Source organism: Rhinolophus ferrumequinum, chromosome 6, assembly GCF_004115265.2.
Source record: "Rhinolophus ferrumequinum isolate MPI-CBG mRhiFer1 chromosome 6, mRhiFer1_v1.p, whole genome shotgun sequence".
Taxonomy (NCBI): Eukaryota; Metazoa; Chordata; class Mammalia; order Chiroptera; family Rhinolophidae; genus Rhinolophus; species Rhinolophus ferrumequinum.
In genome coordinates this window covers 71610937-71627213 of record NC_046289.1, presented here as the reverse complement: position 1 = coordinate 71627213, position 16277 = coordinate 71610937, and the positions used below count along the sequence as shown (strand labels likewise).

Sequence of the window (16277 nt, the reverse complement as noted above, 5' to 3'; positions counted from 1 at the left end):
TACAGGACATATTCAGGGGTTATTCCATCACACTTTTCCTTCAGTGCCTACATACCTGTCAGAGAGAACATTCTTCCCATTGTTAACACTTAATTCTCCATTTACTTCTCTAGCCACATGTCCTTATATTTCACCTATAAGAGCCCAAACTACTAAAAAATATAAGCCATTCTATTAACCTAACCCTACAGGATCCTTGGTACTGCATCCAATTCTCCATCTCTCCCACATTTTTATACAGGTAAAACTAGATTTAAATGAACATCAAATATGGCTTTGGTGAGGGTGGGGAAAGTCACAAAAGGACAGGTTTTGGAATGTATGTGTAACCAAGGTGCAAATAATGAACCTACTCCACCCTAGAGTGAACACTAGAGCATCTGTGTGCCAGAAACAGCAGAAAGAGCAGCAGACTGTCCTGCCCCACTGCAGAGCTACAACCCCTTCCCTATTTTGTATCCAGAGGTTTCTTAGTTCTTTAAGTGTCTATGGAACCTAACTATTGGAAGGATACTGGCTTCTAAGCAGAAGCTGACCGGGGAAAGCTGTGTCTAAAAGTCAGAACCCAGGTAAAGTCTCTAGTCCCTGTAGCAGCCCTAAAGCCTGGGACAGCAACAGTACCTTTATTCTTAAATCTTTGGGGTGGGCTACATTTTCCTCAATGTTAGGCTCAGCGGAGAGGCTTCTAGCTAAACTGGTCATGTACCTTAAAGTTGTTTTTCAATTCCTTGTTGCCTCTCAGATGTAAAGCACTCACAACTTGGGTTGTGACGTGGGGGAAACCTGGTGTGGTTCAAGCTCCCATAAAGGCCACATGAGGTTGGGGAAGGTGGCTGGTGAGGCACTATCCCTAAAGGTTGGGTTCGGAGGTTACTGATAGACTCTCAGGGTTCTGCTTTGGTTTCTGGGAAGGGGTAAGATAGAACTCTCATCTGAGCGGTTCTCCAGAAAAAGGTAGCCATCCCAGCATTACTCTCAGTCAAAGGGCCCCTACACTCAATAGACTTGAAAATATGCCCATTCATAGCAATCAGATATTTTCCAAGAGCTGGAGCTGGAACCATTTTCCTTTGACCTCTTGGTACTCCCTTCTTCTATGACAATAGGGCCCTTCTTATCCTGGACTAACTTAAAAAAATGACTTCAGTAACACTATAACACAAAGATTCTTGAAGGTAACTCACTTTTATTCCATCATTCACCATCAATCCCAGAGCAATAGCCTACTCATCCTACACTTACATACTTAAGGAAATCCTAATATTTTCTCTCTATAACAAGGAACTCTTCACCTTGACTGCTTGTCCCCGCTCTACCCTGAAACACCCAACAAAATTGGAACAACAAAGAAAAAAAAAGTTCCTTTCAGCCAAGGGGGAGGGGTACCTACTCATTTCATCTGCCTGGGTGCCTATTTAGTAGAGCACCTTAGGGTTTGAAAAGAAGTCTTAGTTGCTGTGCAAGTTTAGTATGGACAATTCTGGATGAATAAGGGAGTGGGTAGGTGGATTGGCTGTGTGTTTAACTGCCTGCGCTGCTTAAAATCTTTTCCAATACTTGTCAGAGCAACCTCCATTGCAGTCTCGTGGCTGGAGGCAAAGTTGAGTCTTCAGAAAGTAGACTGTCTCATCTGCCAAACAAGGTAAGACGAAAATATCCTTTGAATTGATTGATTAACTCAATCAAAAAACACATCGTGCGTATGTGTTTAGGATGGGGGGGAGTGTCATAAAAATGAGCACTTGACGTTGAGATCTCCTTGAAGCGGCAGAGACAGATTCATTAAAAAATAATTTCACAATTTAAACAGGGATGGGGGAAGGGTGGAGTCTGCAGTGCCGCTTCCTCGAGAAACCAGTCGTGTTTTGTTCCAGATGTGATTCCAGCAAGAAAGACTGGGGTGATAACCGTAACGTTTTAATCCATTTTCTCTTGCTGCAGCTTTTCCCTGACTTTTCACAGGTATTTCTTTGAGTATCTAAGTGCTGTCAACCGTTCCTCCTCACGCTGCTCAGAACAGCCCAAGCTTCGGGACTGTTTCACTGCCGGCTCCTTGAGCCACGCTTCCCGGATCCTGGCGCTAAGTTCGGGCCAATAAAATTGCGCTCGAAGGATCACAGGACAAGGAAAGGGAATCCTCCAGCCAATAGGAGGCAAATTATAACCGCCAAGAGTGACAAGTCTTATAGTGGTGTCTTTGGACCAATGAGGAGGAAAGACTACGCGCTAGCTCTGGGCGCGTAGCAGAGGACGCCCAGCTTCCTGAAACACGTGACCAGTGAGCCGTAGCAGCCCAGCCCCACCTCCTGATCTGGAGGTAGCGCGATGGCCCACGCTTCCAATGGCTCGCTGAGCCTCTCATCACGTGCAGTTTTTGCAAGCCCAGCGGCCTTCCGGAAGGTTATGTGACAGTTGACGGTATTGCGACACTCCCCAATGGGAAAGAAGAGCTGCCTTCACAGGACCAGGAATTGGTTTCTCTCCACGAATAATAGCCCGGCGGGGGCGGGGATAGCTTGTCACGTGCTGAGGGGCGGACCGGGGCGGGGCAGGCCACTGGTTGCGGGGCGAGCTGGGCGCGAGGCGCGCAGGCGCCCTGGGGACCCGGTAGCGGCGGTGGCTGTGGCTGCGGCGACGGGAACCGGATCCTTGGCCGAAGCTGAAGGCGGTGGGGGCAGCCATGGCGGCCGATGGCGAGCGATCCCCGCTGCTCTCCGAGCCCATCGACGGTGGCGCGGGCGGCAATGGATTAGTGGGGCCAGGTGGGAGTGGAGCTGGGCCCGGGGGAGGCCTGACCCCCTCCGCACCACCGTACGGAGCCGGTAAACATACCCCGCCCCAGGGTAAGCCGGGGCGGGTCCGAAGTGTTCCAGGGGGCACTCTTGAGAGGTGGGAGGGGGCGGAGCCGCGGGCGGAGGCGGGGCCCACGCGCCAGGTGCGCAGCTGTTGCACCTGTGACTGGGTGAGTCTTCCTTTTCTCCGCAATCGCGACCGGAGCTTGAGAACGGAAGGGGGTTCTGAGGAAGCTGATCGAAGCACGGATTATAAGAAGCCCGCCTAGTTTGGTCAAAGGGTTGAGACCCAGAAAGAGTTCCCTGATCCAGTGGAGCATCAGTGGCGGTGTCTGCAAGTGATGCCAGCCCTTCTTTTTACCTTCCTTTCTAGCATTTCCCCCGTTCCCTGAGGGACACCCAGCGGTGTTGCCTGGGGAGGACCCACCCCCCTACTCACCCTTAACCAGCCCGGACAGTGGGAGTGCCCCCATGATCACCTGCCGAGTCTGCCAGTCTCTCATCAACGTGGAAGGCAAGATGCATCAGCATGTAGTCAAATGTGGCGTCTGCAATGAAGCCACTGTGAGTTACACGTATCAATGAAATGGGCCCTGTTTCCTGGATCCTCTTTCTGATTCCTTGATTCTAGACTCCGACCATCAGCTAAGTGCTCATCACGAAACCTGGGTTTCAGGTCCAGGAGTTTCACATAGCCGTTTCCCCAGAAGCCACTCACTAAATAAACCTGATGTTTACCATCCCTCAACTTCATACCTATCTGGGATACCTTAGCCTAGTTTTCATTTGCCAACCTCGTGGTGTATGCCTTTCTTTCATTTCTCTGTCCTCGCTAAAACCTCATCTATCTGATTTCTCCTCAGAGTGTTTTTTGGGGAAATGAAAGGGTTGGGGATTAGAGGTTTGCTTACCAATATCCCTATTATTCTCTAGCCAATCAAGAATGCACCCCCAGGGAAAAAATATGTTCGATGCCCCTGTAACTGTCTCCTTATCTGTAAAGTGACTTCACAGCGGATTGCCTGCCCTCGACCCTACTGGTAAGAGGCATAAGGTGGGGAAGGGCATCAGTGGGGAAAATCGGAAAGCCAGAAAAGGATGACTGTTTATAGTGAATGTCAAGATGAGAGAGCCTGGTGTTTAGAAAGAAAAGGCTAAGGAGTATTATGCATCTCGAATGTTATAGCTATCTTTTTCATCTCTCTGTAAAAAGAATGGGATGAAATGGTGTCCTTTAGGATAATGGAGAGTTTTGGACATTGTATCAATTATCCTGAGATAAAAAGAGACCTATAGTTTAAGGAGTGCTCTTCCTCAAGGAGTCTCTGGGGTAGAGTTGGGGGGGCAGAGTATCTTAAATGTATAGAGAAGTAGAGGAACTGAGTGAGACAGAGGGTGGGGGCTAAGAAGGAGGCACAGTGTAGGGATCCTTAGGATTAAAAACTTTTTAAATATAGTTTTTTCCTTGTACAGCAAAAGAATCATCAACCTGGGGCCTGTGCACCCAGGACCTCTGAGTCCAGAACCACAACCTGTGGGTGTCAGGGTCATCTGTGGACATTGCAAGAATACTTTTCTGGTGAGGAGGGGTTTTGGGAAGCCCTGGGGAAAAAAACCAGGAGGAAAGATAAATATACTTTTTGATTTATGATCATGAATCCTGAACAGGCCTGTTCTAAGAGGACCCATTTCCCACCCTCTCCTGCCCCAGGACTCTCATTGAAGATGACCCTTCTTGTACTATTAGTTGGTTTCTCCCTTTTTCTTTCTCCATAGTGGACAGAGTTCACAGACCGAACTTTGGCCCGTTGCCCTCACTGCAGGAAAGTGTAAGTGATTAGAGAGTGGCATCATTGAGCTAGTAATCGGGTAACGTGTCGAATAAAAATTACAGAGCCATTGCAGGCATCCATTTCTGTTTGCCTCCACACAGGTCATCTATTGGGCGCAGATATCCACGAAAGAGATGTATCTGCTGCTTCTTGCTTGGCTTGCTCTTGGCAGTCACTGCCACTGGCCTTGCTGTGAGTAACTATGATCCGACCCCTTTCATTCTCCAGCCTCATCTCTATAGGCTAAGATTTGGAAATGGCTACCTTAAAAGAAGTGAAAGAAATCAAGGGGGTTTTGTTTATTTTGTGTTTTAATGTATAGATGAGCTGAAGTTGAAGGTAACTGATAAACAGTTTTCATTGTTACTATAGGAGTAAAGAACAGCCATCTTCTTTATGCAGAGGATAGGACAATGGAATAGTGCTTAAATTAGGAGTTGCTATTAGAAAACCTGGTGTTATTGTAAGACATTAAGAAAAACTGACATGTTTGGGATTGTATGAGTATGTTCCTTCCTAGGGGGAGCTGAACTGGGCCTTTAAGCAGGTTCCTGAAGGTGGCTACACAGGGATAGGGAACAGGGACCCAGAGTTCTATGTTGCTGTTACTAGGGCTCCAAGAAAGGGGTGAGAGAGCCACAGTAACCTCCTCTTTCTTTTTTGTCAGTTTGGGACATGGAAGTATGCACGGCGATATGGAGGCATCTATGCAGCCTGGGCATTTGTCATCCTGTTGGCTGTGCTGTGTTTGGGGCGGGCCCTCTATTGGGCCTGTATGAAGGTCAGCCACCCTGTCCAGAACTTCTCCTGAGCCCCACGATGAACCACAGACTGTGCCTGACCCCTCCCTGGTGGGGACAGTGACACTACAAAGGGAGCCATGATAAAAGGCTCCCTGGGCTTCTCGAAGTGGAGCCAAGCAGCTGCCTTCCTTTTCCCTGGGGAGAGGTAGGAAAGAACCAGGCCCTCACCTCGGTTTGGAGGGGTAGGTAAGACCACTGCTGGCCATCTGCTTTCCTCCCAGGGTTGCCGTGTTTAGGGTGAAGTAGGCGAAATGTTGCCCCTAAACCTGGGTCCTAAAAGACGGTTCTAGCCTTGTCCTTCCTATAAGCTCCCTGAGAGCCATTCCTGTCCCTTATACATTCCAGGGCAGGGTGGGGGTGGGTAGCCCTGGGGGTTTCCCTCCCTCTTGTGTACCATTAGGACCTGCTGCTGCTATTGCACTTCTCCAGGGGCTGGCTCTGGCCTCAGTACCCTCAGTCTCCTCTCCCCCCATTCCGTGTCCTATGGGGGTGGGGTCAGCCGCTGCTCTGTACAGAACCACAGGAACTGATATGTATATAACTATTTAATGTGGGGTACGTTCCCCTAGTCCTGTGTTTCCCTTAATTCCTCCTGCCAACCTTACACCCCAGTTGTAGCATTTAACTGGGCTGGGTAGGGTTGCTGTCTTGGGGGAGGGGAGGGATTCATCCTGTGCTTGTAAATAAATGTGGTGACTCTACCCTTTTCCAGTTGTTAATCTGTTATGAAAGGAGGGAAATTTATGGTCTCACAAAGGAGTAGAATAGAAAGACAGGAAGTTTGAAATTATGGCTCTTTATTTTCATATGGACAGTTCAAAGGAAGTCATCAGTAGCTTTTGTTTAATGTAAAAAAAGAAAAAACCCACCCACACACAAAAACCAAAACCTTGGGCTTAAAGGAAACCCATATGTAACTAGGAGCCTGGTTGAAGGATTCACATTTTTAGAAGGGAAATACAGTGCAGAGTTCTCTAGAGAGCAGTTTTAGAGTTGGGGAGCAGGATGTTAAAGCTAGTATAGGGAGTTTATTTCCCAGGCTCAGGGTGATCTGGGGGAGGTATCACAGTGCTAGGTATAGGGTGATGGGACAGTGGTCACTGCCCAGGGCCTTGGAACGGATCTTGCTGTCACACAAAGCAGGTAACAAAGAGTGAGACACCAAAAAGTAATCAAGGCGCCAACCAACGTTTTTGGATCGAGCATTCATCATATAGGTCCAAAAGGTGTAGGCATAAGCCGTGCTGGGGTAGAGGTGCCGGAAACTGTCAGTCAGTGGCACAGCCTGCAGCAATTCCCCAAAGCCTTGACGCTCTTCTGGAGTGAAGCCAGCATTCTTTTTGTTTCCCTTGGGGTTTCGAAGGTCAATTTCTTCATGAGCCACATTGAGGTCCCCACATAGCACAAGAGGCTTGCGGGAAGCCAAGCCCTTCAGGAACTTGCGAAAAGCTTCATCCCAGCGCTGCCGGTACTCCAGGCGCACCAGACCTCGGCCTGCATTAGGTACATAGGCTGTTACCAGCACAAATGTGTCAAATTCAGCCACAATCACTCGGCCTTCCTGATCATGTTCCTCCTCGCCTACAGAAATGATGAAACAGTATCAATATAAAGAAGCATAAGAAAAGGGAAAGTAGAGAATAAAGGAATCAAGAATTGGGGTTGGAGTGGAGCACTAGCAATTGGTTTGGAAGAACTCAGTCCATAGGAAATCAATAGAGTCTTACCAATGCCATAGGAGACTTTGAGTGGGCACTGGCGGGAGAGTAGGCCCACACCACTGTACCCTTCCTTATCTGAAGGAGCTGACCAATACTGATGGGACAGTCCAGGAAGCTCTTGAAGTTCAGCTGGTAGTTTATTCTCTGAACATTTGGTCTCTTGCAGGCACAGGATATCTGGGGCTTCTTCCTTTACCCACTGTGAGTGAAATAAGTATAAAAAGTATCAATTCAGCAGACATTTATTGAGGAATCTGTGTTAAGTACTAGAGATACACAGTCCCTGTGCATAAGGAGTTGAACAGTTTAGCAGCACAATATTTAAACAATTCTGTAACTGGTAACTAATGGAAGGAGGTAAGACTGACACATGCAACACTAAGGAGATTGTTTTTCCTATAGGCAGTGGATAGCTAAGATTTTCAAGTACTAGTTATTTTTAATTTTTTTAAACTTTATTAAATTTATTAGGATGACACAGGTTAATAAGATTGTTTCAAGTGTAGAATTCTATAATGCATCATCTGTATACTACACAGTGTAAACACCAGTTATTGAAATAGAGGACATGCTGGAGATAAAATGGAGCAAGTTCAGTAACAAGGTTTTTTCAACATGCTGGGGAAGAGAGGAGGACATTAAGAGTTTAAGACAATGGCAATGGAACTGAAGGAATGGATGTGCAGGAAACAGGTGGCATGACTTGAAGCCTCTTCTTGTACCTCTCCCACAAGAAAACTACCTACAAGGGAACAATAAAACCTACATGCTGGGGACTAAAATAGGAGAGGGTGATTAAACCCCAAGATCAATACCAAAGATTGTCTCTTCCCCCCTCCTTGAATTCCACTTACATCTAAACCTTTCTTCTTAATCCAGGCTCGAAGCCCATCCACATTCCAGGAGCAGATCTTGAGTGTGGCTGATTTGCCACTGGGTGAGGTTTTCTTATCTGGGGGGTCCTCATACAGGACTGGCCCCTCTCCTGCCTCTTTTTCGTTTTTCTTTGCTCCCGCCTTGCTCTTCTTGGCCTCTGGCTCTATAAAATAAGTAATACATAGTGATAAAAGTTGGCGGCATCCAACTTTCATCGAGTTAACTATAGACCCACTGAAAGCCTGCAGTTCCCGCGACTTCTTCACAAACTGCAAAAATGGAGTGCGTCGGTCCGTACTTCCTGTTTATTCAGGAAATTAGAAGCAGCCTCTAGGGAGAAGGGTTCATTTCATTCTCTTACCAGTCTTAGGCTCTTCCCCATCTTCTACCACTGCTGCCTTTTTCCCACGCTTCGGCATCACTGTAACGAACGCCCTCCTGCACCACGTCGCCCAACGAAGCAGTATTTTTACCGCGTTGCCTACAAACGCAAATAAGTGGTGAAACCAGCTAAGGCTGGGGATAAAAGATTCTACCTTCGCGCGGCCCGTTATTATCTTTGAATTCTTTCCCCGCCTCCGTGCGCCATAGGCCCTTCAGCCCCTCACCCACAACACTAGATCATTTCGGTGCCTTGTACCCTCTTCATGAGATCTGTCCTCAGGCCAATTAGCGCCTTAATTAAGGGTCCTGGCTTAGGCTAGCCGATCAGACGTCTAGAGAAGCCCCTCTGATGGGCAAAAAAGAACAGCAACTCCATCTGACCTACTTGAGTCCCAGCCTGGCACCTCCTTACCCGAGCACAAAGAAGGGAGCACGCTGAGCCCCCACGTGGGTAACTGGCGTGGTCACGTCGTCTGAGACACCACGTGGCAGACAAACGTGGGTGATTAGTCTGTCTGGCACCACGTGACCGAGAACCTCCGCCTTCCCTTGCATCTCCAGAGTATCCGGGGGACTAAAGGCCCCCACCCTCCATTCTCGGACTGTTTATCCGTGTGCCAGATGCACGATTTCTTGTGCCACCCTGACCGAAGATTCCAACGCTGTGCAAGACGGAAAAAAAACAGTGGGGAAGGCAAGGATGGGCCACCGGAGAGAAGCAGAGCAAAGGATGGGAATGTAAGGAGTAGATGCCGGCTCAGCGTCCCTGGCAGTTAGGAGGACAGGTCCTGGAAGGGGCCTTGACCGGTCGCCGTGACGACGGGGGCGTGGCCAGCGCGGTCAAGTCACCCGCCGGCGGTTTTCGGAGTGTGTCTGGTTGCGCGCTGCCACTTAGCAGTTGCGGGCTCTCTTCCTCTTCCTCTGCGCTCGGGAATCTGAGGCTCAGCAAGGACTGGTGAGGGTTCCACCGCTGCAGTGGTAGCTAGGAACCCTGCCGGCGTTTACTCCCAGGCTCAGCCATGCCGGCGGTGCTAGGTTTTGAAGGTAGCGCCAACAAGATTGGCGTGGGAGTAGTGCGGGATGGCAAGGTGTTGGCGAACCCGCGGCGGACTTACGTCACGCCTCCCGGCACAGGTGAGTAGGGAACTTAGAGTTTGCAGCGCGCTTCTCCGCACACCATCACCTTCCATCTTCTAAACACTAGTGAAGAGCGCATGGTCCCGTCATAGAGCTTTTGATCTGAGTCTCCGATGTTATGTGACAGTATTAAAATCACAAGGCTGGCTGATGGATAGAAAAGTCACAGGCATTTGGACCTGGATCTTCAGGGTTCGTTAAGCTTTTATTTAACATCTTTTATATGCTAATTGTCAGTTTGCTGCAGGATACAAAAATAGATGTTATGAGCCTGCTGTGGAGTTGGATATGTAAACAACTTTATATTGTAGTATGATAAATAATGCAGATGCAATAAAAATATTCTAGAATGAAAAGGAGTGTAGACTCCCAGGTTAGGTGTCAGACAGAAGTGACGGGCTTTGCAGTCAGTACTCATATTCAGTATTTGTTTTTGGATTTCTTTACTCTTAAAATGGGAATAATACCTGTATCATTGGGTCATTGCATTGGGTCTTGAGAATTAAATAAAAGCACCAGACACATTACAACTTTTAATAGGTGTTATTTGTAAGTTATGTTATATCTTGCCTACCCTCCCCCAAAACACCTGTTTATATAGGAGAGGGCAACTGATTTGCATATACCTGAAAAGCCTCCTTGAACAGGTGACGTGACAGGCTACTCGTTAGAAAGATACGTATGTTTAGCATTTTGGCACTAGGAATACAGAGGTGCATAAAATAGCCAGTGTTTTGAGATGCTCATGATTAAACTGGGGAAACTACAGGTAATTATAATACTATAATTGTTACATGTTAAATACAGTTCTAGATATTTTTGCTACATTTTCACCGCATAACTAACTGACCATAAGCCAATTTCACTCTAAAAAGATATAAAATAACTGGTTGACTGTTTGGTTTACATTTGTCATACGTAATGCATGTAATAAGCTAGTTGACAGTTTGGTTTCATTTCTTCATTGAGGGAGTTCTTGTAGTTACTCCCGTTTTTATATTATGTAAATTGTAGCTCTCATAATAGTCTCTACAGTGATGAGTAGACGTGATGACCTTGAAATAGTGGATGATAACAGCTACGTGTAAAGCCAGATTACATACTGTACTGGAAAACCACATCAGTTTCCAAATCCTTCGGTGAGCACAGTCTTCCCTCCCACCTGTCAAACCTTAAAGTTTACCTAGCTATGGCAAATATAAGAGGCTCCTAATTCACAACAGTCTTCAAGAGCATTCATTATCGATTTTTTTAGTTGAAACTAATACCTCTCTTACCAAAGGAAGAAATTATAGCAAAAAAGAAAAAAGGCAATGCTGAACAAGGAGACAAATCAGCAAGCAAAAAAAAAAAGTATGATACTATGAACAAAAGACTTTGAAGACAATGTATTTTCGTTTTTTACAATAAAGTTTTTGAAAATTTTGTTACTAATTTTTCATGTTTCAATGTCCCTCTTTTATTTTCTGCTATTTTATCTTTTACTGTGAAATTGCCTTAGGACCAATTAGTTGTGCCATGAAAATGTTTACGGAAGAAATGCTTGCAGCAAAGATGTTACAGCAAACAGGCTTATGACAAAAATACCAGACATATTTAAATACAGTATGTTGAATACAATGCTATGATCGTGCACAGAGTTTGTAGGGTCACAGAGAAGATCACCGCAGGGTATAACATAGATATCACTTGACATGAGTCCTGAAGGCTGAGTAGGAGTTGGGTATGAAGAAGGGCATTTCTGAGAGGCTGTTCAGCCTAGCTGAGCAGGCTGGAAGTAATATATCTGAGCACCTGGAAGACAGGTTTCTTGAAGAGAATGAAAGGGACTCTTCCTACACTACTAAAAGCCTGTTTTTGACTTCTACCTACCTATGCTACAGAAAAACCCTATGATCTCTGACCTGTGTTCATCTCCTAGGATTTCTTCCAGGTGATACTGCCAGGCACCACCGAGCTGTTATCCTGGACCTGCTGCAGGAGGCACTAACAGAGGCTGGATTAACCTCCCAGGATATTGACTGCATTGCCTACACCAAAGGTATGGCTGGGTGAGTGGCTGACAGTGGAAGAATATCCTTGGAGCTTGGCCATGTCAAAATAGCCTATAGCTTGCCTCTGCTACCACCACTACCCTGACTCCACCTCTCACATCCCTTCCTTCCCTCAGCTCTGTTTTTTTCCATTCTCTGTAGGATTCTAACTCCCGTTTCTATCTCCCTAGGCCCTGGCATGGGTGCCCCACTAGTTTCTGTGGCCGTTGTGGCCCGTACTGTGGCCCAACTGTGGAATAAGCCATTGCTGGGTGTGAACCACTGTATAGGCCACATTGAGATGGGCCGTCTCATCACTGGAGCCACCAACCCAACTGTGCTTTATGTCAGCGGTGGAAATACACAGGTATTGAGAGTACGCCACCATTCCTTCTTAGTTTCTGATGCACTGTACTGGCCACTTTTGTGTTCTATCTGAGTGGCAGGAACTGCAAGAACAAAGCTGAGCTTGTCTGAACCTAAAATGTGATACACTAGAAAATCCACAACAAAGTTTGTAACATTGCAAATTGGAGAGAGCATTAAGTGACTTTTGTGTATGTGGTTATAAAGATGAAGAATTTCCAATTTAAAAAAGGAAAGAATGGTAGGGATTGAAGCCTTCAAAATAATGAAAGGATTTTCACTTTAATTGTTTTGAAGCTTATTTTTTTTTCTATGAACGTTAGAAATTATAACTAAGAGGCACTACCCAATTTGTTTCTTTATAGTAGTTACATGTTTTGTTTTACGCTATTGGTGATAAATATATGGAAGTTGTTATCCTAAGAGTGTGAAAGTGTAAATAATTTTTAAAACACTTTATAAATGGTAGAAGATATTTTAAGTTTATAGGTGAAGCCAAAGTTGTTTGGGATATCTTATGAGACCTTTCTTAGATTGGGATTGGAGATCTCCAGCCTTCCTTTGCCACAGAACACCTGATAGAGTTATTGTCAGAAATAGTCATTGTCCCGCCTATGAAAGGCTTTCACACAACTTCACTGTGTGAAATAGTTATTAAAGGTGAAGCACACATTCCCATGAAAATGATGTGGGAACTCTGACAGGTAAAGGGCAAGTAGCTGCTTGGGACCTGTCGGGTGGTATACAAGGTGAGGGCCTTGGGGTGTGGAATTAGCAATGGAGGCTGAAAAGATTTAAGAGGAGCAGTGATCGAGTCTTGAGTCTTCTCTTTTCCTCTTCCCTTTTGAAGCCTGCTTTGGTGTAAAAAATAAGGAAGATGATTTGGGTGGAGAGGAGTAGATGATAGAAGAAGAAAGGCAGGGGTTTTTCCTTCCCCTTTTGTCACCAGCCTTTTGACAACAGAGTAAGACCTATGAAAGGCTTTCACACAACTTCACTGTGTGAAATAGTTATTAAAGGTGAAGCACACATTCCCATGAAATCCTGATTGAATTTCTTTCCATCAGAATGGAAAGAAATCCCTAGCAGAAGGGAAAGAATTCCCTTCCCTAGCAGGAAGGGAAAGGGACTTCTTATGGTCTCTAGGAAGCACTCACTGTCGGAAGTATGAAGGATATGTGTCAGTGGGTAAATATTCTCTGTGCTAGAAGTTCAAGTTGATTGCCAGTGCTGAATTGGGTGGGCCATTAGTCCAACCCAATATGGGGTTTTTGAGTTTTCAACTCTACTTATTCTCTTGTTTGCAAATATTACTGCCCTGGAGAGATACTCTAAAAGGACTCTACTTCCCTCCCTCCAAGCAGCAAAGCCTGTTCCCTAGTCTACACTGTCAGTACAGCTTTTAAGGGATATATGAGTATAAGGAGCCTCCAAGCTAGAAATTAGCATTTGAAAGGCAGTTTGCTTCTGCCCTGACCTAGACTATCTTCTTTAGGAATCTGCTCTGGGAATCCTCAAGGTAGGTATGTGTGAGCTTCTTCTAAGATAAGAGCTATAAAAAATCCCACTCAGGCTTTGGCAAAGTGGTTTTTTTCCATTTCTTGGATGCTCTAGTGGCCATGTTGATCCTCTGCTATATTCTTCCCCAAAGCCAAATACTCCTCTTTACAGACTTGAGCTTTCATGGACATCCTCATCACCCTTAGGTGATTGCATATTCAGAACACCGTTACCGCATCTTTGGGGAAACCATCGATATTGCTGTGGGTAATTGTCTGGATCGTTTTGCTCGAGTGCTGAAGGTAAGCCATTGGGTTGCAGAGAACATAAGATGTGGCTGAATTTTGGGGGAGTCATGGAAATGGAGGGAGAAAGCAGTAAATTAGCTTCTTAAACGCTTCCTGGATACCTGACTTCATCCTCTTTTTCTATCTGATAGATTTCCAATGACCCAAGTCCGGGCTACAACATTGAACAGATGGCCAAGCGGTAAGGGACCATAAGGTGGAAGGAGGCTGACTGGTGGGATGCAGGGATTTCCCTGTATGTATATTAATGCAGTTTGGGAGGGGCATGGAGGATGAGCAGCCAGCTGACTACAGGCTTAATACCTCATATTCACTCCCACATAGAGGCAAGAAACTAGTTGAGCTGCCATACACTGTAAAGGGGATGGACGTCTCATTCTCGGGGATCCTGTCTTTCATTGAGGTAAGTGTGAGAGGGGTGGCGTGAGGAGATAGGCACTTGGCATACTTTTTAATGAAGCATGTCTATTTTGCTCACCATTGTATTTCCTGCGTATAGCATGGTACTGGCCCATATTAGTTGCTGAATATATTCATTTAGCAAATATTTATTGAATATCTTCTGTGTGCCAGTCAGTCTCCTAAATAATAGTGATAAATAGCATGGAGCAAAACAAAAAATCCCTTCCTCTTGGAATTTGCATTCTAACGGGGAAACAGATAAAGAAACAAAAAAGAAGAAGAAAGAGGAGGAAGTAATAAAATATAAAGGGTTAGATGATGGTAAGTGCTGTGGAGAAAACACCAGGGTAAGGGGTGGGGCTGCCAGGGCCAGCATTCATAATGATTGAATCTTGAATGAATGCTGCTCGTTCTGTAGCTTGGCGTCAGTGACGGGCAAAGTGTGACATGGGATGTCCTGGTCAGTTGAATTGTGACACACGGTGATCCTCCAAGTGTACTAATTCTTGCTCTCATGGCATTCCCGAAGCATTATTCATTGTTGTATCTGTTTGTTTTCCCCTTTAATTGTAGGATGTAGCCCAGAGGATGCTGGTCACAGGCGAGTGTACCCCTGAGGATCTATGTTTCTCCCTGCAGGTAATGGATTCAAAAGCTGGGACAGAAAGGTGGGGCTAGAAGAGTTTTTATATAGTTTTATATATATATGCACACACACACACATATATATATGAGCTAATTTTGGGTAGCCTCTGATGTTTTCACCTTGTCTGTCCCCCACAGGAGACTGTGTTCGCAATGCTGGTAGAGATCACAGAGCGGGCCATGGCACATTGTGGCTCCCAGGAGGCTCTCATCGTGGGAGGTGTGGGGTGTATGTATCACTGGACTCTGCTCTTTCCAGTTCTGGGGCATGTGCATCTTTCTACTAGTCTAAATCGCTAAAGGCTTGAGGAAATTGCTAGTTTCATTTCTTGGCCTTGCTTCCCAGTCGTTGGCCCTAGGACACTTTCGTTTTCCTAAGTAAATGCACATGAGGTGTACAGCTAGAGTGTGGAGAAATGGGTAAAATTAAGCCCATCCTACACCCTGCCTCGTCATAGGTAATATGAGGCTGCAGGAAATGATGGAGACAATGTGCCAGGAACGTGGAGCCAGGCTTTTTGCCACAGATGAGAGGTAAAGGCCCTTTCCCTTTTCTTGATTTTGTTTGTTTCTCCAATTACTGTGATTTTCCACTCTTAGATCCCAAATTTCATACCTCTTTTTCTTCCCAGATTCTGCATTGACAATGGAGCCATGATAGCCCAGGCTGGCTGGGAGATGTTTCGGGCTGGACACAGGACCCCCCTCAGTGATTCTGGGGTCACACAGAGGTGAGTACCCCTTGGAGGAGGTGGATAGGATTATATGGGAGGTAGGCAAAAATCAACAGGAAAGAGGGTCCAGAATCATGAGGGCAGAAAAGAACGGAAGGTGATGAGGGATAGCCAACCACCAAGTTTTTCCTATTTTTTCACAGGTATCGGACAGATGAAGTAGAAGTGACCTGGAGGGACTGACAAAGTTAACAGGATCAGAGTAGATGGTGCCCTAAGTGGAACCCACAATCTTTATCCTAACATGGCATCCCTGGCAAGGTTATGGTCTCCCCTCCCATCATTTGAACCTCACGATGACTCAGCAATAAAATAGTTTTGGTTTTGTATGTTCGTGATCAGCTTGGGTTTGTTGTTCAGTAACGGTATAGAGATGGCACTGACTAAACTGTTGTGGGTGGAGTGAATGGAGGAGGAGGCAGTGTCAGAGCAAGACCTGGCTTTCTGTGCAGGTAACCTTGGGGTTCCTGCTCTGGAGCTAGGATTGAGGGGATATCTTAGGTATTCTAATATCTCCTTAACAATGGTATACCTAATTTTAGTATCAGGCCTTGTGCTGCTTTTACATTCATTGTCTCATTTAAATTCTTTGAAGTAGATATACAGGACTTCCCTCAAAATAGTCTGGAGCCAGGTCTAATTTCATACTAATTTTTAACTCAAGAATAAAACTCCCTCCTTCATACATTTATTCCTACATGCATTTTTTTTTAAACTTTTTTTTATTTAAGTGTGTTTTTCCAG

At 45.8% G+C, this 16277-nt stretch overlaps 3 protein-coding genes across 8 annotated transcripts; 2 read left to right on the top strand and 1 right to left on the bottom strand.

Annotated features, from left to right (window-relative positions):
• The first annotated feature begins 2427 nt into the window (after positions 1–2427).
• PIP4P1 (phosphatidylinositol-4,5-bisphosphate 4-phosphatase 1) lies at positions 2428–6133 on the top strand. 3 transcript variants are annotated; one of them, XM_033108168.1, is made up of 7 exons: positions 2428–2843; positions 3166–3356; positions 3726–3832; positions 4266–4371; positions 4569–4621; positions 4726–4816; positions 5292–6133. In XM_033108168.1, exons 1-7 carry the CDS (start codon positions 2681–2683, stop codon positions 5433–5435), a joined length of 855 nt encoding a protein of 284 aa, XP_032964059.1. In that variant the 5' UTR covers positions 2428–2680; the 3' UTR covers positions 5436–6133. The 3 variants fall into 3 exon arrangements, with proteins under 3 accessions (XP_032964059.1, XP_032964061.1, XP_032964060.1); XM_033108170.1 differs by having other exon boundaries at positions 2428–2822; positions 5292–6128; XM_033108169.1 differs by lacking the exon at positions 4569–4621 and having other exon boundaries at positions 2542–2843; positions 5292–6118.
• Positions 6134–6207: 74 nt separating this feature from the next.
• Positions 6208–8977, bottom strand: APEX1 (apurinic/apyrimidinic endodeoxyribonuclease 1). 4 transcript variants are annotated; one of them, XM_033108164.1, is made up of 5 exons: positions 8821–8977; positions 8386–8505; positions 8003–8187; positions 7155–7347; positions 6208–7008 (listed from the first exon to the last, which is right to left on the bottom strand). In XM_033108164.1, exons 2-5 carry the CDS (start codon positions 8441–8443, stop codon positions 6491–6493), a joined length of 954 nt encoding a protein of 317 aa, XP_032964055.1. In that variant the 5' UTR covers positions 8444–8505; positions 8821–8977; the 3' UTR covers positions 6208–6490. The 4 variants fall into 4 exon arrangements, with proteins under 4 accessions (XP_032964055.1, XP_032964057.1, XP_032964058.1 ...); XM_033108166.1 differs by having other exon boundaries at positions 8794–8847; XM_033108167.1 differs by having other exon boundaries at positions 8790–8836.
• A 195-nt stretch (positions 8978–9172) lies between these two features.
• OSGEP (O-sialoglycoprotein endopeptidase) lies at positions 9173–15862 on the top strand. Its single transcript, XM_033108163.1, has 11 exons — positions 9173–9542; positions 11467–11586; positions 11770–11945; positions 13651–13746; positions 13884–13933; positions 14077–14155; positions 14728–14793; positions 14938–15028; positions 15258–15333; positions 15432–15530; positions 15677–15862. Exons 1-11 carry the CDS (start codon positions 9428–9430, stop codon positions 15714–15716), a joined length of 1008 nt encoding a protein of 335 aa, XP_032964054.1. The 5' UTR covers positions 9173–9427; the 3' UTR covers positions 15717–15862.
• Positions 15863–16277: the final 415 nt, after the last annotated feature.

Excerpts from the sequence above, each read along its gene's own strand:
- OSGEP (XM_033108163.1), top strand. The coding sequence starts at position 9,428 with ATGCCGGCGGTGCTAGGTTTTGAAGGTAGCGCCAACAAGATTGGCGTG. Across the intron at positions 9,543-11,466 it reads CGTCACGCCTCCCGGCACAG|GATTTCTTCCAGGTGATACT; the intron begins GTGAGTAGGGAA and ends TTCATCTCCTAG. Across the intron at positions 13,934-14,076 it reads ATTGAACAGATGGCCAAGCG|AGGCAAGAAACTAGTTGAGC; the intron begins GTAAGGGACCAT and ends ACTCCCACATAG.
- PIP4P1 (XM_033108168.1), top strand. The coding sequence starts at position 2,681 with ATGGCGGCCGATGGCGAGCGATCCCCGCTGCTCTCCGAGCCCATCGAC. Across the intron at positions 3,357-3,725 it reads GCGTCTGCAATGAAGCCACT|CCAATCAAGAATGCACCCCC; the intron begins GTGAGTTACACG and ends ATTATTCTCTAG. Across the intron at positions 4,817-5,291 it reads TCACTGCCACTGGCCTTGCT|TTTGGGACATGGAAGTATGC; the intron begins GTGAGTAACTAT and ends CTTTTTTGTCAG.
- APEX1 (XM_033108164.1), bottom strand. The coding sequence starts at position 8,443 with ATGCCGAAGCGTGGGAAAAAGGCAGCAGTGGTAGAAGATGGGGAAGAG. Across the intron at positions 8,188-8,385 it reads TGGGGAAGAGCCTAAGACTG|AGCCAGAGGCCAAGAAGAGC; the intron begins GTAAGAGAATGA and ends CTTATTTTATAG. Across the intron at positions 7,009-7,154 it reads CAAAGTCTCCTATGGCATTG|GCGAGGAGGAACATGATCAG; the intron begins GTAAGACTCTAT and ends TCATTTCTGTAG.